This window comes from Corvus hawaiiensis, chromosome 3 (assembly GCF_020740725.1).
Source record: "Corvus hawaiiensis isolate bCorHaw1 chromosome 3, bCorHaw1.pri.cur, whole genome shotgun sequence".
Lineage (NCBI taxonomy): Eukaryota > Metazoa > Chordata > Aves > Passeriformes > Corvidae > Corvus > Corvus hawaiiensis.
Window position 1 is genome coordinate 94,631,435 of NC_063215.1, and position 24,144 is coordinate 94,655,578.

The window sequence follows — 24,144 nt, forward strand, 5'->3', positions numbered from 1 at the left end:
ATCTGATCATATGCAGCAATCTTAACTGAGATGCTACTTAAAGATATTAAGAATCAGATCTAGAGGGAATTATTCAACTTCTGGATTTCTCCTCTAGAAAACACCTTTAGTATTGTACCGTCATAGAATCTACACATGTGTAAAGCATGGATCCATAGTCAACTTGGTAACATCTTGATGGATAAACAAATATGCTCTTCTGGTAAATACAGTTTCAGAAGAATAAAATACGAGATCCTGGCATTTTCAGTTATTTCAAATTTGCTATGCATTTGAAAAGAAAGGCATACTTGATATTTTCTGAGTGAAGGTAAATGTTACAACATTCTCCTCACTGAGATTCTCCAGATGTTGTTTTTCCTCTTGCAGTGCCATTCCAATCAAATGCAAAACCTAGATAAAAATCACAAATTATAGTTCTTTTCTTACATAATTCATATAATCTTGTTATATAGTTTGGATAATTCATTAAGAAACAGGAAATTCATATAATACAATTATATATTAAGAATACATTTGAAGTTATTTCTATATACAGAATTTCAAAGCTACATTACACAGGAGCAATAGAGTTTGTTTGAAATTTTGTCACATAAAATCCACATTAAATACTTGCATCTTTCTGTTTGCTGTCCTGAATAGTGAGTGAGAAGTCGGTACCTCTTATCGTTCTCCCTACTCACTGCATATTACTATTGCAAGTCTCTGGACAGAAGAAGCATGATGCACACTTCAAGTCCTTTTTATACACAAAGTTTAGTGACAAAAAGTTAAAAATTTTAAGTTAAATTTATTTTCTCTAGAAACACATTTTAAAATAATGTTAATTTTTAGGTCAGTGAAGAGCTGTAATCTCCTTGAACTTAAAAAATGTAATTACCCTATTTAGCACTATGGTAGCCTGAATGGCATTTTGAAGCTGAAATACTTCATTCTTGATGGTGCACTTTGTTATGCTATATCAGTCATTTCACAACCCTACACAAATTGGCAGGATGCTCTAGACACAAAGCTTTACTGATGTCTGGAATCAACACTAACCCCCATGTAAGGAAACAATAATCACCGGAAAATCTGTAACAGAACTGGAATGCAACAGACCAAGTATCTACAGAAAAACTGGCCAGACAAAATGAATTAAAAAATATTTTGTTTTAATAAACAACAGTTAATCTCTCCTCAGTCTATCACATCTATTTAACAAGAGCTCATTAGATATGGACCACTTCTTGCAGATGTCTCATATCTACCACTGCAAGTGCTCCCAAGACAAAACTGGTTGACTTGGGAGAGATGCAGTCCAACTGCATGCCACCACAGACAAAGTGCCATGAGTTTCTGAAAAAGTGATAGGTCCCTAATGAATTTTTGAGAATGGCTGAAGACATTTTAGTTCAGTCCAAATAAAAAAAATCTTATTTCATTCAAAGTTACTCAAAAGTCTAGCATTCTTACATTACCTAAATATAACTACATTGTTGTGATTTTTAATACCAATATATTGCTCCATTTTCAACTTTTTTTGTGTTCTATAGAACTGCTTATGTTAATTTAAACCTAGCTGTAAAAGGTAATATACACTCAATAAGACTGGATGTCAGAAAATTAATACTCAGTTTCAAAACCGGGGTTTCATTGCAAAATCTTATTTTAAAATCCATCAATATTTTTGAAAAGTTTGGAGTTGGACCCTAAACCAACAACCCTGACCAATACGAACAGCTCCTGGATGGCAGCTCACAACTCACCTCTGCACACCCCAGAAAATGACAATCATTACACCAAAGGCTACAATAACCCTCCAGGTTTCTAGAGATCATTATAAATAGCAAGGAACAAACAGCTCAGCTAAGTTGATACATTTTCAGGTTAGAAAATTCTTTTGTGCACTTTCATGATTTTTTCCTAAAGTGATTTAGCCTAGACTGAAAATAAGCAAAGGAACATCAAGAAAAAAAAATCAATGTCTGCTTCATATGCAACAACTCAGATTAATGGCTTCTCTACCACAAGAAACATTACTGCCACTGATTTAAGAAGAATTCTTCCCTCTCATGTGCATCCCATTGGAAATCTACCTGGGTCTTCCATTTCCTTTGAAAAATAAATTGCATCAGAGGCAGAGGAGTTTCCCTAGTTTTGCATATCAGCAAACACCACTTATTTCTCGTTCAGAGTATTCTGGATATTTCAGACACCAAGTAAACAACTCAAATCCATAAAATCATGTTAAAATGCTATAATGAACCCTGCTCCATTAGCATGAGCATTACTTTAAATAAAAAACCCATACCCTTTGCAGCATGGACTCTGACCAGGCATAGCCATTGTGTTCCACTGCCCACTGCAGTATAGTTCCCATAATGCACAGCATGACATCAGACTGCAGGATATTAACCAGGCTGGCAAAAACTGGGCAGAAAGGAGGCAGAGCTGGCGGTGGAAGAGCTGAAAGGGAAATTTGTGTGTTCGACATTTCTCCAAAATTTGCAACACCCATTTAAAATGTTTGATTTAACAGCTCAACCCAAGGCACGGGGTTGGAACCAGATGATCTTTGGGGCTCCTTCCAACCCAAACCCTTCTATGATCCTAAGGCAGAACACAGCTGCTCGATAAACAGTGTTACCAATACATGCTGCAACATTCAACATGGCTTGTGTGTAACAGAAAAGGCAAAGGAATAAGCTGTTCAGAAAGCTGGTTCCATGACAAATCAGATCCCTGACTATAGCCAGGGAGACATAAGAGAAATTGCTTCATTTCTAACCAACTTCTACTCTAGCCCAGGAACAGGCTGTTAGTCTAAATGCCACGGCAATACACAGCTTGATATGTGATTCCATCTTCTCCCATCTCCTCTCAAAAATAAATACCTGTGTCTTCTCTGTTCTGTCTTTTCAGCTTTCTTTGTGCTTCCTCTGCCTGAAATAGAAGAACAATGCCAGCATTACTCAAAATCTGTACCAATATAAATCAAATAAAAAAAGCATTCATGCTTTACTACATTGTTACTGTTTTTTCCCATCCTTAAATAAACATGAAAGCTTTAATGTCTTTTCAGTTTGCCTTATATTCTCCTTGTAAAGTAGGGCATGCAACTTCAAAATTAATCTTTCCTCTTAAGCCAGCCTGGATTCTTTTCCTAGCATAAAACTGTAAGGCAAGTTTGAGCTAAAATGGCAATTTCCATACAGGTAAGGGAAAATACAGACTGTTTTAAATACTTTCAGTAAAATAAGATGCAACGGAACCCACAGACAAGCTCCTGAATGCTCATTGATTTCAAGAGCTCTGTATAGGGCATAGGATCCAGTGTCACAGAAATCACTGCAAAATCTTGGGCAAATTTTGTTAACATTCTCAAATATCCAGCTGGTAATAGCTCTTCACAGAAGTAAGCTTTGGAAAAAGGCAAACAAAAAAAGAGACACAAAATAAACCCAGGAAGTTAAACTACTAGTTACCTTTGATTGCTCTGCCCTTGAAAAGTGATAGAAATACAGATTGAAGTTCTTGGCACATTCTGGTTTTAATTCATACAGCCCTCTGCCTGTTAACCCAGGTTTCCTACAACACACCAAAGCAAACAAAACACTTTATGTCCACTGGTTCTTAACATCTGAGAATAAATAGTTAACTAGAACAGCTAACAAACACTGCTTAAACAGGCATTCTAGAAATTAAATAAGTAACAGTATTAAGAATTCTGCACATGAGTAAAGCCATGGGAAATCACCATGACTCAGCCCCCTTTCTTTCATTCTCTCATTTTCACTAATTTAGACATTCCATTTCTAAAGTTGAATCATTAGAATAAATGGAAACATACTTGAAACATGCCACTTCTTCAATCACACTTTCCATCCCAGTCTCTCTGTTCTCCTACATGGAGTGAAAAGGCAAGACAGTGTGTTACTGTAGTTCTTGGAATAAACACATTCAAATATCATACCATACTAGAGTAAGCATGCAAATTGAATATAGTACAAAGTCATTTTACTGGCACTCAAGAGAACACTAGACCACATAACATGAAAATACATTCAGGAATACCATCTCTGCAAAGGTATTTTTAAAAAATCATGCCATTCTAAGTGCTCAATTTGTACTGCTTCTCCCTGTCACAATAAACTCAGATGTAACAGTAGCAGGAGAAAACTCTTAAGTTAGCTAACTCTGCACATTTTTAGAATACACAGCTAGTATTTCTAGTTTCCAGGTCTTTAAATTGAAATAAATACCGGAAAGCTAAAAAGACCAGTTATTGAAAAATGGTAAAACAACCACAAAAGGCAGCATGAGACATCAGCTCAAATATGTAACAATACTTCATACACAAATTATCTTTTAATATTTCCACCCCCTTCCTGCAATACATATTCACAGCAGTTAACAGGCCAGGGAAAAAGTATTTAGGACTGACAATATAATTTAGAACTCCAGCTTAAATCACAGTTTGCTCTTTCATGCAACCCTAAATTATTCTTAAATAATCTTAAAATTTGACTTTTCAAATTGTTTCAGTTTAAAATATTTAGAAAGAAGAAAAATATTTCAGAATTTATCATTAAAGTTACTATCAGTACAGTAAAATACTAACATTGGAATTTTGACTGTCTTCAGAAATAAATTTTAAAAGATCGCTTCAAAAATATTAAAAGGAAAAAGGAAAGCAAGCTTTGCTGTCCTACAGAAGTACTCAGAATTCAGATAAATTATTCTGTTCATGTAAATGAAGCATTTATGTTACACAAGTCATAATACAGTGTCTGATTCCATGTCTCTTCACTTCTTGTTAGGCTTTAAAATATAACAGCTTATATTTCTGGATAGTTCTAACAACCCACTTCCATACTGCACAGACTGCTGGCCAGATGGCCTGATTAGAAACAGCATTAAAAAGAAAAAGGAGCTGAAGAAGCTCTCAGATTCCCGCCTCTTTCATATGTTGTTCCTTCTTTGCCTCTTTCCTACCTTGCCACAAGAACTATTAATCTGTACTCATGCTAACCCTGCTCTTAGCGTAATCGTGCCGCTCCCACTCCACATTAAGTGACATGAACTTGCATAAGAAAATTTTTCAGCAATCAACCTTATCAAGTCGAAGTTGGCTCCCCCCTTCTTGACAAGTTACTTACATCTTCAGGTAGTGCCTTTACCAACTCACTGTGAGCCATTGGCCTGATGCTCAGCTGATGGATGATCTCCCGCTTGATTTCATCTGTTGCATTTACCTGTCCTATTCCAGGACTGAACCTTTCGCCTGTAGAAATAAAATACACCTTTTTTTTTCTGATTTTAAACATCTTTTAATCTTTTTCTCTAATTAAAAGGCTGGAAAATAAGATGCCTTCTGTGAAATCTTGTGTTCACCCACCAGTGCTCAAAAATTCATTACACTGATCTAAGCTAGTTTCAAGGGTTTTCTCCTAGGAAAGAAGTCAGAGCTACAGGAACTTCACAACAGAACTGAACCTGAGATGACAATAAAAAATTGTCCAGACCATTAAAGAGTCTAAATTTTAAAAATGAATTAAGTATATTCTGAACTTACCAACAATCATTATAATGAGGTATAGCATCTCTTCTATAAGAGTGTTATTTTGTTGAACAACATCCTGAAGTAAAACAATTTAAAAAGAATTACATTTTTCAATAATCATTTCATATGCTGAAAATACTTTTTCAGTGATTCAAAACATTGCCTGTTTTCACCCTTAGCAGTCTCAAATTGAGCTATGCTTAAACACAGTCATAAGTGCAAAAATTATGCGACATTTTCTGACATTTACTAGTTTGACAGGTAATTCAACTGCATATTTCAAACTGGCCAAATGAAAGTAAAACAGGATAGGTTTTGCTTTTTAATCAAGAAATAGCTCTGTCTCAATTCAACAGCATCTGATACATTTTGAAAATCAAACCTGCAGATTTTCTATTGCAGTAGTACATAAAATACCTTGTTAGTATTTTCTGTGCTAAATCTTTTGCCATAGTCTGGAGTACTAAATATCTGATAAAGTTCAAAGCGACTCAGCATTATCATCAGGAAGTGATTTGGATCCATCATAGACACACCTGTCTATTAAAGAAAAAAAAAAGATTATAAACAGAAGACAGATTGGGTGTTATCGTAGCATGTTTCTATATTTATATATGATGTTCACTGTATATTCTTTATAAAATTAATTCGTCTCGCAATGCTATGAATGAAGACTTAAATATTAAGTTTACTCTCTTAGGATGCCAAAAACAAAAGTGTAAGCCCATCTGACAAGCAGAATCCTATGCTTTATCAAGAATTTCTAAAGGCCTTTTAAGGGCATCATGTAAAATATTCAGGGTTACTCCTATTTTAAACAGTCTAAATAAATTTCAATGAAAGACTTTTGTTTGGTTGTTTTTATCTGCAAAACTTTGTTCCTCATGGCTTATCTTCTAGCAGGCATAATATTACTTAGCATATACCACTGAAGGTTTTGACAACAAATTCCAATCGTCAAAAGATAGGCTGAAGGTTGTAGAGCAAAGCTTCCAAAACCTTCTTGGAAAGAAAAATAATGAAGTTTCAATGCAGAACAAACACTGACTTTCAGAGATTTCCATTTCTGAAAACTACTGGCTGACGTTTTTTTTGTTTATTAAACAAGGTATCTAAGTTTGCCAATTAGAAATATTTGTTGTTGGTTTACTATTGATAATGGAACCATCTTCAAAACAGAATAAACTTCCAAGAAAGCTATAGGATAGCTGACCAAATGGGCAGCTGAAAACGATCATTAAAAATCAGTGGCAGATCAAGCCTCAGGGAAAAAATGTCCAAAAGCAGAAGTAACTTGGGGCATGTTTTTCCAATTGGGTATTGCTAACTCTAAAAGATTTGAGGGACTCCTGAGAAAATATTTTGCTGTCCCGGTGAACTATGGACCCGAGCTGCAAATTTTAGATTCTATTGCTCTCAATGTAGAAGTATTGTATCTTTGACACAGCTAAATAGACTCATTTGCAAAATCTCTTCTGAAGGGAAAAAAAAATTCCACACATACACTGAGTACATTACTGAAGACATGGAGACTTGTGCAACTGCCAGTACAGCATAACCCATTAGTTAAAATATTACATTCTTGAAGATGCAGCATATATGCACTGAACAGAAAATTCTGCACTTTTCAAATTATAATTAAAAAACAAGTATTACAACAACAGTTATTTCCTTTACAAATTATTCCATAATTATATAGATAAAATAAGAAAACTGAAGTCCTTCCACAAAAAAATTTACTTTTGTTTCCTTAAAAAGGTTCTGATGAAGATAAAAACAAACATACACATATCCTGAAAATACTTAGAAAAAATGCAAACCAGCATACGTAGTTACCTGAAGCATTACTATGTCCTTGTCAAACATCTCCCTCCTGCACTTCACATTATGATAGTAATAAATCTGAAAAAAATACCCAAAACACCACAATCATTAACAAAGATAATATTTAATCCAGAATTATTTTACTTCTGTAAAAAATAAGCTTTGCTATACTGTGTTCATAAACAAAAAATGAATCTGTAATTTGAAAAAAATTATACCATTCTATCTGTATGCAAAAAGCTTTTTTATAAAGCACAAGACAGGCATAGTTGCTGGCTGGGTTGTAGCGGTGCAATGTCTGGATTGCATAAACTTAGAAGCAAAAATCTTTTTGACCTCTTTAGCTTATGTTTTAATGTATTTGTTTAGCAATTAACTGTTTGAAATTCACAGGAGAGAAAGCCCTTGTAGATGGAGAAATGTTTTTTCTTCGCTCCATGAATTGCTCTTTAATCATTTGAGATACAATCTTTCAGGAATTGCCAGTGTCAGCAAAATGTTAATATTGTGACAGAACTATACTTAACCCAAACCATCCTGGGAAGGACTCAACAGGACTGAGCCAGGCAGCAGCAACATCACAACCACTGCATGGCTCTGAAAAGTAGGAAAGTTTGATTCCACCACATCAAGGAAAAATAAATAGGGCTGACAAGTTTCTACCTAGGACAGGGAACACACTTCAGTGTGCTAAAGTCTCCTCTAGACACATACCATTTCCACCAGAATTACATTAAGACAGCTAGGCATGCCTTCCCTTTCTTCCCCACCTTTATAATCCATACATATAGATGCCCACTCCTATTTTCTGGGAAATATCCAAAAGGAGCTGGCTTTCCATAGGCAAAGTAAAAGGAACATGAGCTTTCCATAGCCAAAGTAAAGAAAAAGGACTTGCAGACTGTGGGAGTTATTTTATCTCAACTAAACGAAGCTCTTAACTTCAAGATCCTGACAACCAGGGAAAATTAACACAGAGACTTATTTCACTACCAAAAGCTAGGCTGAAATTCCAGATTTGATGTGTGTCTACAGCACTATGGGCACTGCTATAATTGTACATAACTAGAGCTCTTTTTGCTTTAATGACAAGGACACCACCTTATAAAGATCCTTCAAGAAGTGTCAGAATATAATATATTTGAGCAGCTTCATTCAGTCTCCTAGTAAATACACATGGCAATTATCTAATGGAGATGAGGGCTGATGGGAACTGAAAGGATTTTCTTGCAAATAAATCAAGTTAACACCTCACAGAATTAAACCCTATCCCTGTTGTAATCTTAAGTCTTGCTGAGAAAATCACTTGAGACAATCACCCTGGTGGGTGGTACTGACACCACAGTACCTATTTCATAGCTGTTATGCTTGAAACACTTAATTTATACAAACATTGAGAATGTAAGTTTAGGGATGAAAGAAGCCAGTCTCCAGAAGTATGAGAGCTAAAAGCCAAGAAATGCTTAGTTCTACACTGCTTCTATTACTGCAGGGTCTTTGGATTTTAATTACTTTATAAATATAAATAGCCATAATATCATAATGCTGGATATTTTCACATCTGAGACACTTTTATGTGGAGGTGATGAATGCATTACCACAGATGTGCAGATCTAATTCTGCACTTCCAACTACTGCTGGAAAGTACACAGTAAAAAAGCTAGGAGTCATTAACTGCATTAACAAAAACTTCTTCACACACCAAGCACTAAGTTCAGTGACTACTGTAGCAGTCCTGAAACAAAAAAACAATTTCTGACTTAAAAAAAAAAAAGAAAAAAATCAAAGACCAGTTTAAAAGCAAAAATAGTCAAATGATGTCAGTGCTGATAAAAATGCCTATCTCACATTGCTTTCCATAAGACTGACATAAGTAAAATTTCAAATCAATGCAGAAAAAGAAGGTTTTGAGGTTTGAAAGATCAAGAGCGCCCTCCATACTCAGCACTGGTAAAGTCCCACCTCTAGTGCTGTGTCCAGTTGTGGGCCCTTCACTTCAAGAAATACACTGAGGTTCTTCCAGGCAACCAGTGACAGGACAAGAGAACATAGCCTCAGGTTGTGCCAGGGGAGGTTCAGGTTGGACATAAGGAAGAATTTCTTCATGGAAAGGGTTGTTAAAAATAGAAATGGACTGCCCAGGGAGGTGGTGGAGTCACCGTCCCTGGAGGTGTTCAAGGGACATGGCCCTTAGTGCCATGGTCTAGTTGACCAGGTGGTGTTTGGCCAAGGGTTGGACTCAATGATCTCAGAGGTCTTGTTCAACCTAATTGATTCTGTGATTCTGTGAAATTATCCTGAGGGAGTTATCAGAAAAGAGTGATTCTACAGCTACTATGCACTTACCTGATTAACAAGAGAGAAGCCATTCCTTCTCCACATCCCTGCATGCACTTGGGCACATAGGACTAGGCATCGCAGAGGATGTTCTATTAACATAGGTGGGCTAAGCTCACTCTGCAGTAAGAAAATGCAATATTTTTATGTATACAGAGAAAATAAAAGAAAATGGGACTGAAATGAAGGAGGATGGTATTTGTGATCATTAAAATATTTGGGCACTACAAAAGACAAGCAAATCTAACACAAAAGTTAGATGAGCCTATTCACAATCTTTCAAATAGTTGTTAACCACCCTCACATTCTATCTTTGCTCCACACAACTACTGCACAAGGGCTTGAGTTTATTCCTAAAGACAGCAGCTTTCATACTTTAAAACATCAACACCAGCAATTTAATAACACTGTAATTATTTCTTTTCTTTTATTCAAAGGTTAAGTACTACTTCTTTCCAAAGACACTGAGATTTCTTCTCCCAGTTAGGTTTTATCCTCCTTTATTTTACTTTTTTTTGACTACCCCTTAAAGAAATAGCATATCAATAAGAACAGGCAAGAAACAGCTGGGGAAGAAAATTAGAACCCAGCCAAAGGAAAAGGAATCAGATCCTGCCTGGGGTTCCTATAAACAGTTTCTGCTACAAAAAGGAGGTTATGCAACATGAGTCTTAGTTACTTTAGAGAGCAATACTGATTGCCTATGCTCCAGTCATGAATATCTAGATATTAATCTTTTAAGAGGTAATTTTATGTACTGAAGATATTCTCTCTGAGTAGAACTCATAGTACAAAGGTCCTTTGTTTTATTTAATAATACCCTACACTTACATGACCAATTTCACATTCAGCATTAATTATATTTAATGAATATACTACATTTAATTACATACCAGGGGTAGCAGCTCTGGAAACTTATATGCCACTTCAGTTTTACTCAGCAAAACATGCAAGCCTACATAAAGACATGAAAAAAAACCATAGAGAATATTACATCCAATATTTATGTAATTCAAATAGGACAAAAAAGGTCATCTAATTTACTTTCAGACCATTTTCTGGACACAGCTACAGGTCTGCAAATTTATCACCTTGGAGCTACACAGCTATTTCCTGAAGAAACATGTTACAAAGAATACATTTGAAGAGAACAGAAGTTTTCCCATTGTATCTGCATAAACCTTGCAGTACAAGCGCAATTTTTGCCTTTTTTTTCAACTCTTTCATGTCCCCGCTGTGAGAGCCAAGAGTCCTTGGTCTGTCAGGACAAACAATCAACAGCAGATACCTCATCCTTTTTATCAGGCCTTGCGGGGTTTATAAAATACCTCAGGAACTAGAAAAAGGCCCCTCCAAAATACATGAGGGTTTTCTGGTTTGCTTTCTTTTGAAGTTACAAGGACTTTGCTCAAAGACTCAAATATTCAAAGTTACTTGACACTGAGCTGCACGGCACTTTACCTAAGAATTATCTTTTTCACTCCATTACTTGTGAATTTATTTTTATCACATCTTTCTGATTCTGTAAACTAAAATTCACAAGGCTTTTTTCAACACAACTGTTGAACAAGATAGGCACAATATGAAGAGAAAGGCATAGCTCAATTTTCTGGTGACACATCTGTTTGATAAATCTGTTCTCTAACAGAATGTTGATTAGTCTATTCAATATGACAGCTAAACATATTCCAAAAAAGTCAACCACAGTCCATATTTTGTTGCAGCTCTTTTGCATCATTCATGTAGCAAAAGCAGCAGTAGCTGTCTATAATACAAATCCAGAGGCATGGGACAATCTCCACCAGCCTGAATGATAACAAGTTCTCTGGTGCAAGGGAACATCTGGCCTAGAGGCTACCAAGCAGCTATAAAACGGCCAAAATTCATCCTGTTCAGGCCTTAAACAATGCCTGTGTGCGTCTTCATGTACACACAAACACAAATCACATCTATAGAACATTTTTCATTTCCTGAAGTATTTTTCAGCTGCTCCTACCTGCAAGCAAACGAGAAACTGGAAGATGAATGCTAACTTTTTCCTGAGAAACGCAGTATCTGATGGTCTCAACTGAATGTCCACACATACTGAGGACAATAGGCTGTTCTCCATCAGTAAATCCACTATGACACTGCATCAACACAGTCAGGCATTTCTTGTAAGCTTCAATCAATACTTTTTCCTAAAAGAAAGATTGCAGTTTACAGAGATTATGAAAAAAACCCCACAGCTCTGAAAAATAATACAGACAATTTAAGAAAGACTCTGAAGGGTTTGAGATTTTTACCTTTAACAACAGTCCTGCAAAATTAAGATAAGGAATCCGACAAAAGAGCCAAATTAAGGAGGGCACAAATTGCAAAACTCGTACTGGTATGTCTGATTAGAAAAATACCCACCAGTATGTTGTTTGGGTTTGGGGTTTTTTTGTAACTGACATTATGGTAACTTTCTGAGCAATGACCATGCTAGGCTAGTAAAACCTGCACATTTACTACCAGTAACAAATTAAAGCCAGCCTAAATGTTCAGATATTCCAGGATCACTTATTCTACCAGCATATTTTACCATGCTTAAATTCTCTAATCCTGAAACTTGAAACACCTATAGAGCAGAAACATGATTTATAACCAGGCAGTATTTGGTAGATCCAGGGCCTACTCCTCCATTCCCTCCTCTCTGGAAATGATAACCTGGTAGTGTAGTGACAATCTTCAGATGTGTGACAAAAAAAAGGCTTAACCACATTCTTATGAATTGGTCAGTACAAACCATCCTTGTGCTTAAATACAGAAAATATCTGCATTCGCTCATAGAAGATGTTCCTGGCTTATGGTGAAGTTGTGTTTAGGTCAATTTTTACATGTATTAATATTTGGGTTTCATCCCTCTTCACAAAGAAAAACAATTCAGAAGAAACTTACATCTAATGCACACCAGTCCTGCATCATTGAAATAACAAGTGTTAATTTCATCTGCAGTGTAAATGCTGCTTCCCACTCTGGTTCCATTTCGATGTGCTGTCCTACTTGACGAGTTATTGGATCCATACCCTAGAACAAGAAGAATTATACATTTCAACAATGTATCACAGAAATACACTGACAGCATTAGCAGAAGTGTGAGACAGTAGTCAGCTATCCTTATAAACATATTGTTGCTGCAACAGGTAAAAAGAACCTTGGGAGAATGAAAGGGATGAAACCACAAGTGAAGAGGTCTATTTGTGTGTCACGAACAATTTATTCCTCAATACAAGGAGCAACTCTGCTGACATTTAAAACAAGCCAGATTTTGCCCATAGAATTAATTGTGTTGTCTGCCTCTACAAATGCAAAATATGCCCCAAATCACACTTCTCTTTTTGAGCTGCTCTTCCTTTTTATTGTCATCTAGAACAAACTTAATTTTTAAAAAGAGAGGCAAGATGTTATGTTTCAGGAAAACATGACATGGCTCCAAAAGTGATACTGCACTGAAGCTATAAAATGAAGAGTAGATCAAATTTCTTCTATTTTGACACCATGATAGCTAACTTCCTGCTTAAATTTTGCCAAATTTTGTAATTCACAGATTTACATACCTGCATACATTTGAGTAATTCTAAGAAGGCATCAAAACCCTCCAGGAACTTGCATCTCAAGTCATCTGACCACTCTGTTGGCTTACTTATCAACACATACCTGGGTAGATTAGGAAGACGGAAGCGTTCATTTTAGATTTTTTTTTTTAAACTCCTCAATTTTTCAAATCAGCACATAGTATACTTACTTGAGATCCAAAATAAGGCTCTGGACACGTCTGAATTTGAAAGCCTGCAGAGCAGTGTAACGTTCAAACTGAAACCTGCCTTGGATGTCACGGTGCCTTAAGTGGTCCATGAAAGTTTTGATGATAGTGGTCATGAGATTCTCTTCTGTTATTAGCATTCGAGCCTATGCCAAAGTACATTGAAATTTGCTGTAGTTAACAGACACAGCTAACAAGATTTTCACACTGCACCATGAAGTTTATAAAACACCTTTTTTTTTTTATCCAAAGTAATTACATCAACAATTAGCACAGAACACGGAAAAGCACTCTTTTCACAGAATCACAGAAGACAAAAAAAAGGAATCTAGTCAAAAATTATCATAAGCCAGATTTCTTTTTTCAGATTCTTTCTGTACAGAAGTCTGTCTATGGTAAGGCTCCTGCTAACCCATATAATTATGGCACAAGACATCTTATTATGTGTCTTATAATTAACTTGTACCTCCCTTTAAGTATGTGTTATCTCAGATAGTTTAAGTACAAGCCCTTTAGGGGAGTGACAGCTCTTCTGTTTTCTGTTTACAAACTATCAAGAGCTGCGGTGAGCAGAGCCTCTTCTGAACTGGTAAGGAAGTGCATGTGCAATTTCCACATGGAAATTTCACGAAATTACCTGTAATTTCCCTCAAGGTCTCCTGCATGTATCTATGTGTTGCATGAAACAAATCAGCAAAGTCTGAGAAAGATTGTCTTCCACAGCCAGCCTTACCTAACCCAACTTCACAACAGAGGAGGGGGCACTAAGTAATTACTGCCAGCTCCTACTCATGAACACTTCCACAACTCCCCCAGTCTGCTGGTTCTGCAGGTTAAATGGGATGAACCTTGCAGTTCTTGGATCCGGCTGGTAGACTCAACAAGACTGGCCACTCTGATCTACCACAATGACATTGTGGCTCTTGACTAGAGCTTCCAGGTTTTACAGCTGCTAATGATAACCCAAAACAGTTTCTAAAATGCTATTGCAGTGGGGGAAAAGAATCTAATGATTAACATTTTTCCCCCCCAAAAAATCATCACCAACAGAACTTCCCATCCACCCTCAAACAAAAAAACCTCAGTTCCTTGAGAGCTCCAACTCTTACATTACTAAGATCAGTTTGAAAATGTTACTGGAGGATGGTAGGGTGGTTTACATTCTTTAACTTACTCGTTTAGTTAAGAATGAGTGACTATAAATCTATTAAAAATAATACTTAGTTCATATGATAGGAGCTTATCGTAATTACTTTCATGTCATCAGTCTATTCTATCCTTCCGCAAAACTGTCAAAATACATTTGCTTTGGTTCTTTCCAATGCTTTCAAAATAGAACACACATAAAAGGGGCACTGCAATTATTCTGCCCTGGTAAATGTTTGAAATTACTTTTTTTGTAAGTATGTGTTGATACACGTATTATACCACCCCATCTGCCAAAGGGAAAAATATCATAACCATCTGAATAATATTAGTTGTTTAAGTCTAACTGTAAGTCTGAATATTGGCAACATTCTTATTGAAAGCATCAAAATTAAAAGAAGCAACAGAATATTGTCCTGAACCATGGGAACAACATCATGAGTTCCTGTTGAATTTCCATGAACATCCATCCCTAGGAAAATGAAGAAGTTTGCTCAGTATTGTGATTGCCATGCTACTATTGAATTTTAGAGCTCAATTAAGCTTATTAAATTTGGGAGGATTCAGAAGCATTCATTTTTTAAACAATTCTGGGTACAAAAACCAGACTTTTATTCCAGTACAGGTCCAAATTTTAATTTGTCTAGTTCATAATACAAGCAAAGACAGATTTAAATGGAGACTGGAACAAAAAAAAAAGTTTCCCAAACAAGCTGGTGAAAGATCAGCAGATTTAGTGAGCTGTGAGAAGTCACAGTGCTTGTAAGCACTGAAACAAAAATTAACTGGAAAACTGAGAGAAGGCATTGTCTTGAGACTCAAAGTACCAAAGGAAGTAGGGAGTATCATGAGACAATTCTTGCTTGCACTTGTGTTGACTGGAAAATGAACATGAAGCAGATCACTTATAAACTGCACCAGAATGGCACTCTGAAACCATGATATGCAAACCATAATACAGATTTCTACAAACAGTAACTGCGGCTCAGTATGATGAGGAATTTAAATGTTATGTGTGTGTATATCTCTAAATAAATTTGAAAGCACCTTTCTTAAAAAGGTAAAAGAAAAATGTAAAAAGAAAAACCAGAAACACCCAGCCCACTCTGGGAAGCCAGACTGAAACTTCCCGATGTTGAATGCTTTAACTTCTAAACCCACAGCAATGTATGCAAACAGTCTGACTGTTCTGCATTTGCATAGTAATGTTAAAGAAATCTGCAGCCTTGATTTATGAACCTTGAAAGGCTTTTAACAAATAAAGATTTCCTTTTTTGGTCTTTTAGTACTTACAAGAGAAGGCACTGTGAATATCTGTATCGAGAGGTCAGCAATTGAGAACTCTCTGTCGTGGTCATCTTTCATAAAATCACTCTGCAATCGCTCATAGTTCTATTAAGAAGGAGGCAAAAAAAGGCAAGGAGTGCCAACTATCAGTTTTTAAAAGAAAGACAGGCACTACTCACCAGAGTAGGTACAGTGAAGAGTTGGACAGACAGAGCAGCCACCGATACTGCCCGTTCGTGATCATCCTCCATATAATCTCTCTGCAACTGCCGGTAATTCTAAACAACAAGGGGAAATTCACCTCTAATCCACACTGACCTGATTTTTTAACTTAAATGTCTGCTCTGGGAAACTTTAATGCCATGAAAAAGGGAAGAGTAGCTCTAATGGATTATTATATGGATATTTTGTACAAAGAACATGACAACTTAATCTGCTCACATGTGAGATCTACTCACCCTCATTTTCACAATAAAGGCTAGTATTTTATTTTCTACTTGAGAAAGTTATTTGTCTGCAGCAGTGAGCAGAATTCTGCAGTGCTGATTTAAAGTACTTCAAATACAAGTTACTGCAGAAATACTAATCAGCATAACTGAATTTCAGCACTGTTTCTGAGCAGTGCTGTAACAGCTTACACCTCAACAATGAGCAGCGATTAGCTCTTAAGAAGTGATAGCCTACATAGCTGATGGTGAAGACAAAAACATCTGAACTGCGTTAGTTCTGGGGCATCTGAAAGGCCATTCCCTTCCCAGGAGATGAGATGCCATTATAACTAATATACTGAAGAGCAAAACAAGATTTTCAGCACTTCATTTCAAGTTTTCACTTCCATAAAAAGGAAAAAACATTGAGTAACAGTTCATTTAAATCACTGTATGCTAACTAGACTCTCTTCACTAGACAGTTTTAGCATTTAATGGCTCTTTGTAAGAAAGATACTTACTCTCGCAAAGCGGATAGCAAAAAGTTTCTTGTACTTCAAATCCATAAGTAGACTGCTCATGAATAACTGGTGATACACATTTCTAGCTCCTGTCAAGAAAAATGAATGAAATACTGCATGTCACTATTTTCTATCAACATATTATGGAAACATTTAGAAGGGTAAACTTCTACAGAATGAGGTAAATATGCATTTCAGAGTAGAAGCTGCTTTGATTAAGTCTGTCAGGTGGTAGCAAAGGATGAAGAAGAATACATAAACCAAAATTCTTGAAGAGGCATTATTACTCCTGTATAAGATAATACTGTTGAATGGGAATGTATATCACCAAATATAAGGGAAGTCAGCAAAACAAGAACAGAACTCTGTTCGTCCTCAGGATAAACAGGGGATTTAGATAGCCCAGGGAAAAGAAGAGAACACTATTATGAGAACACCATTATGAGAAGTCTTGGGAACTGCAACAAATTTTCCTAGTTATGAACATCTCCATAAATAATCAGCTTAGCTATCTCTGAATTTCTAGTCTGTCTGGACAGCATCCCAGAAAGTATTATGAATACAAATGATATTCATCTCTATGTAGCTTGGAAACAAATGCACATATGCATCATTTCTTTCTGTGGGTCACTTTTAAGTCAAAAGCCATGACACTATTTCCTTACCAGAGAGGAACTATGGAATACAAGAAAAAGTAGAGAAATATTGCTGCTGAAATAGAAATGCAGAAGTTACTCCTTGCTTACATGAAAGACATTATCCTAACAAAACCTGTATTAAAAATGTTGTAATGCTCCACAAAAGCAGTACCTTTCAGATTACAAAATTTGCAGTGCTAAGACTCCATTCTCAAGATAAAGGTATTAGATAAACAAAACCTAAAATAATCATTGTCTCCATACTACATCCACTTTCCACCTTACTTCTTACTTATTTTACTGGTACTCCAAGAAGTTCCCCAGACAGACACAGTGCATCATTCCCTACCTGTCCTTTGTGCATCTCTTTCTTACACCTGGCCTTACACATCCTCTCAGGATATCAAATCAGACATGGAATCAATGAGGGAATAGAAATTAACTACCTCCCTTTCCTCAAAATTACAGCTTTTCTAGCTAATTCCATTACATCAAACAGCCTTTCAAAGTTTCAAGAGCGCTAAAACAACAGAACAGGGTTTTCACTGAATGTTCTCAGAGCACTTAAGAATACCTCATGAACACAAACATAAGTCAAAGCAGAAAGACTCTGCCTTATCCCTTACAAATAGTCTTTTTGGTAGGTATTAAATGGATGCTGAGATCCGATAAAGCAGACAAACCCCCAATTTTTCTATTGTTTACTCAATTCCCCTTAACTATCACAGTTATTTGCATACTCAAGTCAGTCTTAATTTCAAACCACTTAGAAAAATTAGACCTAAAACCAATCCCGTCTCCAAACAGTCTCTGTATGTTCTTGTCTTAAATGTACTTGGGAGTGTATCATGAAGTGAGAGATTATAACAAATTAGACAAAATTATCCATAATACACCACAGTAAAAATGATCAAACATTAGCAGATACAGTAGAAGGAAAATTTAAGCATAGCTTTCTTTAGCATTTTCCAGAACTTTGAGAAAACTCACCTTTCCACAGTTTAGAATCATAAAGCATCAGCTTATCTACAAGGGAAGAATTTTCACCATCTGGCCCTTCTTGCAAACCAACCTGACACAGTATTCGGCGAAGGCCATCTTAATGAAGAGAAATGGTGCAAGTTACTTACAGCTCAAACACAAATATGTTATTTTGACATATTGAAATTTTCATACAGCACAGAAGCCTCCACACTGCCCTCTTTTCCATGACAACTGAATAACAGCAGTTGTATTTTGCTGATACAAACACAAATATTTCATACCTTGCAAGTTTCACACTAGCCTTATGGAACACTAGGAACACAGTGAAAATTGCCAAACACAATGATTTGGTTTAAAGTTATCAAATAAAAATGTTGTTTAAAAATTCCCTAAAAATGCTGCTGATTTATTAAAATAAGAAAGTTATGCAGCAGACTAATTTTCTAGGTTTTCTTTCTCCTATTTAGAGTCCTATCAAAAGGAAAATATAATTCATATGACATGACGTATATATTCATGTAGGAGCTTTTTGTTTTCACTTAGGAGCTGCTATCATTTTAAGGCTTCTCTGCATATTTTTTCTAATGGAAAGAAGCAATGATTGCAATTATAAGACCATGCTTGCAGACAAGCCTGCATCTTCAATAGAGCACAACCCAGACATGCTCCTATTAAGAATGTTCGACCTGGCTTTGCACTAGAGGTAATGCATATTCCTGGAGAACTATGTGACTTACAGAGTCCTTATTTCCACACCCTGCTTGGCATCACAGCTCCTCAGGCAGAGTGGGCAGTGGCTTAGTGCCGTGCACACCATACGGTGTACTGCATGTAACATAGCTGCACGTGGTGCAGTAACCATGCTGCATGTGGTTACCCTCTGTATGTCTGGTTAACATACACTCTGAGAACCCCTACAGCAGCTTGGGGTTATTCCTTTTTTGCCTTGCAGAGTTCAATTCCAACGACTGTTATGAAGGATAACAAATTAATGGCAACCACTGCATTGTTCAGCAATTGTCAAACAGACACTTAATCCTGAAGAAGTTACATTAGCTAGGAAGGACATAGTGGTCAAACTTCTGATGAAGTTCCACAGCGAGGTTTTTTCTTTTTTAATGACAAGCATTAATGACAAGTCATTCCTTTCACAGCAATCATCCAGCCTAACATCTAACCTAACTCTAGCACAGCAGAAGATCCCTCTACCTGTCACTCAGCCTTTGTTCAGGGACATTTCAGTGTAACCACCGAAGCAGCGCACCTGCATTACCCCATGTTACAGATGAAGGGTAACAGACTGCTGAAAAGATTGAGCAGTTTAGTTGTTTGGGTGTGTTTGTTAAAAAGCTAAGGGAAACCAACTCTTTCAGAAGTGCATTTCACAAAACCAGGCTCCAGAGTAGGAGACTGCATCCCAAGACATGGAAGGCAGCTCAAGTAAATGAGCACACTGGTCACAGACAAAGTGCATGTGTGCTGTTTACAGTCAAACATGCATTTTGCCCTTCTGAATCATAAAGAACTCAACATTTAATGAGCCAAACTCTTCAGAACTTCAGAAACACTACACACACAACTCAGACAAAATTCAGCGCTTTCTTCTGTAATTTGAGACACCCTTAACATATTCAAGCTACTTTTTAAAACTGTCATTTAATGCTGAAAATTAATGACTGTGGCACCTGGCACAAATGATATGGCACAAGACTGGGCTTCAAATGAGAATGACAATGCCTGCCTATATGTTTCACTGAAAGGAAAATTTACCACAGAAGGAAACTCTCCTCATAACTCCTTTCTATTAATACCTACTGTTTACCAGCAACACTGGCAAATAGTTGAACAAACTGCTACCATAACTTTTGTTGAAAACTTTGATTTACTTATCTTTAAAACTTAAACTACTTATGTTTCAAAAACAAGAAGATGTTATAAAGACCTCGTGCCTGAAATCTTGGCTAGTTTTCCAGCTATCAGTCTAATAAAACATACAGTCCCTGAAGGAAGGTTGCACCTATGCAGAACATAGGTGCAATATGACAGCTGAGTGTGCTTTGTTAATACTTCTTGCTAATATTTCCAGATGAATAAAATACAAATTGCAAGGGGGTCTGTATCTACATTTCTCTGTATCAGCAGTTTGTCACTTTTCCTTTTATTTCCCATCATATCCTACATCTTCACAATCTCATGATTTACCAGGACAAAGAGGGAGCCAAGTCAAAACAAAAACCGAGCATTCCCATAAAATCTGATACTGTGCATCTTGATTCCTTTGAAGAAACCTCTTTCAAAAAATCTGATTAAGACTTTGTCAGCTTCTGTACTTACCAAAACCTTCCACAATTCCTTGCATTTTCTCTGTTCTACTTAGCAAAAAATCTGAAGCAATCACTTTCATCATCATTCATCAAATTACTTCTGAATAATTTTGTTTTATCTAATCAGACAGGTTATTTTCAGCTTACTGCATACATTTAAAAAGAACTAGGGACTGAAAAAATAGCTTTTTGGCATACTGCATTTGACAGTGAGTCTCAGCTTCTGTTCAACAGCAACTAAACAGAAAAGACTATGTAAGACTGGTAGCACTTCCACATGCAAGTTAGAATTCAGAACAGCACTCCAGTAAGAGAAAATAGAATGAAGTCTGACAAGTTATTAATAGCTTTGCCTTATACATTACATATCTGAAATAAGTAGACAAAATTGCTTCAGAAAATCAGCTCCTCTCACAAATATTCTCTAACTTATCTCAAAAAGGTCAATTTTGCCCACCTGAATATCCAATAACACTGCCAAGCCAAGTTAGGAGCTTCAGACCAAAGCTCTGATGGGCAACAATAGATGAATGCATAACTTGTACTTTCAGTGGCTTTGTCTGACGACTGGTATTTCTCTTAAAAAGAAAAGGAAAAAGGAGGCAATGCATATTTAAGTGAGGACTGGCATCTACTTCTATACAGAAATGCAGCATTTCTATGATCAAATTTGGTAATTTATAATATTAATAAATATTCTAATTACTATCACCTACATAGCAAACCCAAAAAAGTCTGAACTTTGTTTATCCTATTAATATTCTAAGGACTTTATTATGCAGTATCAACATATTTACGTCAATCCATTTTCCACTCTTGCCCTGTTATCAATGCTTACACTGATCTGCAGCATTTTACTGATAACCAATCAACCCAAGACAGCCATGCATGTTTGTCCCTCTTGACATGCAGGTCACACAGCAGCCCCTCATGGAAACTGACTGTCCATAGACTATTTTCAAAAATACAAATTAAATACACAAAGTTAAAACAAGGAAGAATTTACCCTCATCTATGTGTTAGAAAGCATAATAATTAAATGTTACATATAAAAGCCATTTGTTCTTTGCATGCATGGGCAGCAAGTTAAAAATATTGCACAACATTATCTTTAAAAATATGCTAATGTTTTCAAAATACCATGAATAGTTAAAAACCAGTAACTCTAGTTGCAGTTTGTTTTTCAATGGTTGCAGTATCATACATAAACAATTTATTTCATGTGATTAAGTACTGCACTGCAGCAGTTAAAGAAAAATTAAACAGAAAACATTATTCTCATGTTTTTACATGGAAGAATCTTGCAATATAGAGATATTAATATATATACATAGATGCAAAATGAAACTATTTGCAGTTTCACACTTGGATTCAATCAGTAATAATCTCCATAACTGTTGTTGTGAAAGACATAAGCAACTTCATACTATGGGAAAAAAACTATAATAATTTAACTTCACTGATCTGAACTGCCATGTAATTCTAAAAGATTACATTTAAAGTTCCCAGACACATCTGTTTTATGAAGGAAAAAATTATCTACAAACTTCTTTTTAGAAAATTATTTTGGGTGTCAGGTAGGTGTTCCAGTTTGGCCAAATTTAGAAATATAGTAAGAAAAAACCCAACAAAAGACCAACAACAACAAAAACCCCATAAACCAATATTTTGATACCTCTACTGTGCATATTGTAAATAGTATCACCAACACTTTGTATCATTAAAATATAGTGAGTCATTATGATCACAGTATCACAAACTGTGTAGCAAAGCCTCTTTTTGCTTAAGATGAGGCAAGTAAGCAGATAATACCCCTTACCACCACTACTTACCACTATTACTGATTTTGCCTGCTCACAGTACTGGAAGTCTCCGTATCGAACGGACCTACGGCCCTGTAAATTCAGAAAGATGTAACATTACCACCAGCTCCTAAACAGGAAGTCCTGATTCTGTGTTTTACATTAGTATAAAAAACACAGTAAAAGCTTCAGATGCATGCTAACTACTCTGCCTTTCATGCTGTTTTCACTATTTAAAGTACTGTGTATAGTTACATACTGGGATTTCCCAAATGCACTGTGTACTTTTTAAAAGAAGATAAAATTGCATCATATATTTAGTTACCTGTTACATTAAATTTTCTGTGTATAACATTGTTCTTAAGATGTAACTACACTACTTTTATTAAAATACTGAAAACATTAGTACAAAGGCATTAATCATTAGTTTTGATATAACTTGAAGATATTTCAGATATTTCAGTGCCTTTTAAAAAGCAGATATTAAAGTTAATTGGTCTTTTAAACATACAGTTGAAGCACTTGTTTTATTCCAAAAGGAAGGTTTTCAGTCTTTCTGTACTGTTAATCCATACATCAAAATAGATAGTTGATTGAATTTATAGTATAATACAGACAGGAAAACTCACTGTTAATTTAGATCTGATGCCAAATCACTGCTTCAGGCATAACATTTCTTCTATGTACACGCTCATGTATATATGCATTCATGGATGTATTTAAAAATAGAAGGATCAACAGTAGGGAAACATCTGAGTGTATCCTACAGTACACACCATGTGCTCATGTCACCTCATATTCAGGGATCAGAAGTGAATCTTTTGGTTACTGGCATCACAAAAAATAGAGCAGTGATAATGCAAAACCAAAATGTAGTTCAGTGTTAAGTAATATGAAGTGGTTATATTTCCTGCTCCACTGACCACCTTGAAGTACTTTAACCACCCAAAATGACATTCCCACTGCCATTTTGGAAGAGATTTCCTTCCTACACCACCCCCCCCAAAAAAGGCATGAGCCAATAAGCCAAGTAAAAAAGACACTCATTTTTCATGTCAACTGCTTACAGGTTCATTGCAAAGATAACAAGGTGCAGTTGCCCAATGAAGTGTCACTTTCTTCAAAAAAATGCACAGGAGCCACAATACAAACACAGCTGACAGAGTGCTTCTGAAACTGAAATACTAGTTACAATTACATTCAGCATATGGTGATTCTGAGCTCACTGCTCTTCCAAAAAACTGTGTGAAATGCTTTTACCTCTTCCTGCCATTATAATCTGACACCTATGAAAAAGAAAATTAATTAAATTTTTAAGAAAAACACAAACCATGAATAGTTCCATGAGCACCAAAACAAAAGCAGTCAGTTATGGATTTTATCCCTCACACTTTACTGGTGTTACTCTGAGAAGCATTTCCTATGTTTGGAGCACATTTAGGTGCTCTTTCAATGCCAGCTCCCTGGTTCAGTAAGGGAAGGGCCAAAGCTACTGCCTGTCCTAGACAGAGGAGTAAGAAA

The 24,144-nt window shown here is 36.1% G+C and overlaps 1 protein-coding gene across 3 annotated transcripts in view; it reads right to left on the reverse strand.

Moving 5' to 3' along the window:
• UBR2 (ubiquitin protein ligase E3 component n-recognin 2) overlaps positions 1–24,144 on the reverse strand; it is a 56,287-nt gene that overhangs the window by 18,959 nt on the left and 13,184 nt on the right. For 2 of the 3 annotated variants that reach the window (XM_048299141.1, XM_048299143.1), the window contains exons 7-26: positions 22,654–22,716; positions 21,279–21,399; positions 18,504–18,611; positions 16,876–16,964; positions 15,933–16,031; positions 13,476–13,639; positions 13,288–13,387; positions 12,629–12,757; positions 11,703–11,886; positions 10,600–10,661; positions 9,716–9,826; positions 7,382–7,447; positions 5,963–6,085; positions 5,558–5,621; positions 5,142–5,266; positions 3,833–3,885; positions 3,468–3,570; positions 2,877–2,925; positions 2,294–2,448; positions 291–393 (exon numbers count right to left, since the gene is read on the reverse strand). In XM_048299141.1, coding sequence (XP_048155098.1) covers positions 291–393; positions 2,294–2,448; positions 2,877–2,925; positions 3,468–3,570; positions 3,833–3,885; positions 5,142–5,266; positions 5,558–5,621; positions 5,963–6,085; positions 7,382–7,447; positions 9,716–9,826; positions 10,600–10,661; positions 11,703–11,886; positions 12,629–12,757; positions 13,288–13,387; positions 13,476–13,639; positions 15,933–16,031; positions 16,876–16,964; positions 18,504–18,611; positions 21,279–21,399; positions 22,654–22,716 — 2,071 coding nt within the window. Of the gene's footprint in view, positions 1–290; positions 394–2,293; positions 2,449–2,876; positions 2,926–3,467; positions 3,571–3,832; positions 3,886–5,141; positions 5,267–5,557; positions 5,622–5,962; positions 6,086–7,381; positions 7,448–9,715; positions 9,827–10,599; positions 10,662–11,702; positions 11,887–12,628; positions 12,758–13,287; positions 13,388–13,475; positions 13,640–15,932; positions 16,032–16,105; positions 16,205–16,875; positions 16,965–18,503; positions 18,612–21,278; positions 21,400–22,653; positions 22,717–24,144 lie in introns of all 3 variants that reach the window. The other variant, XM_048299142.1, reaches the window with a different exon arrangement.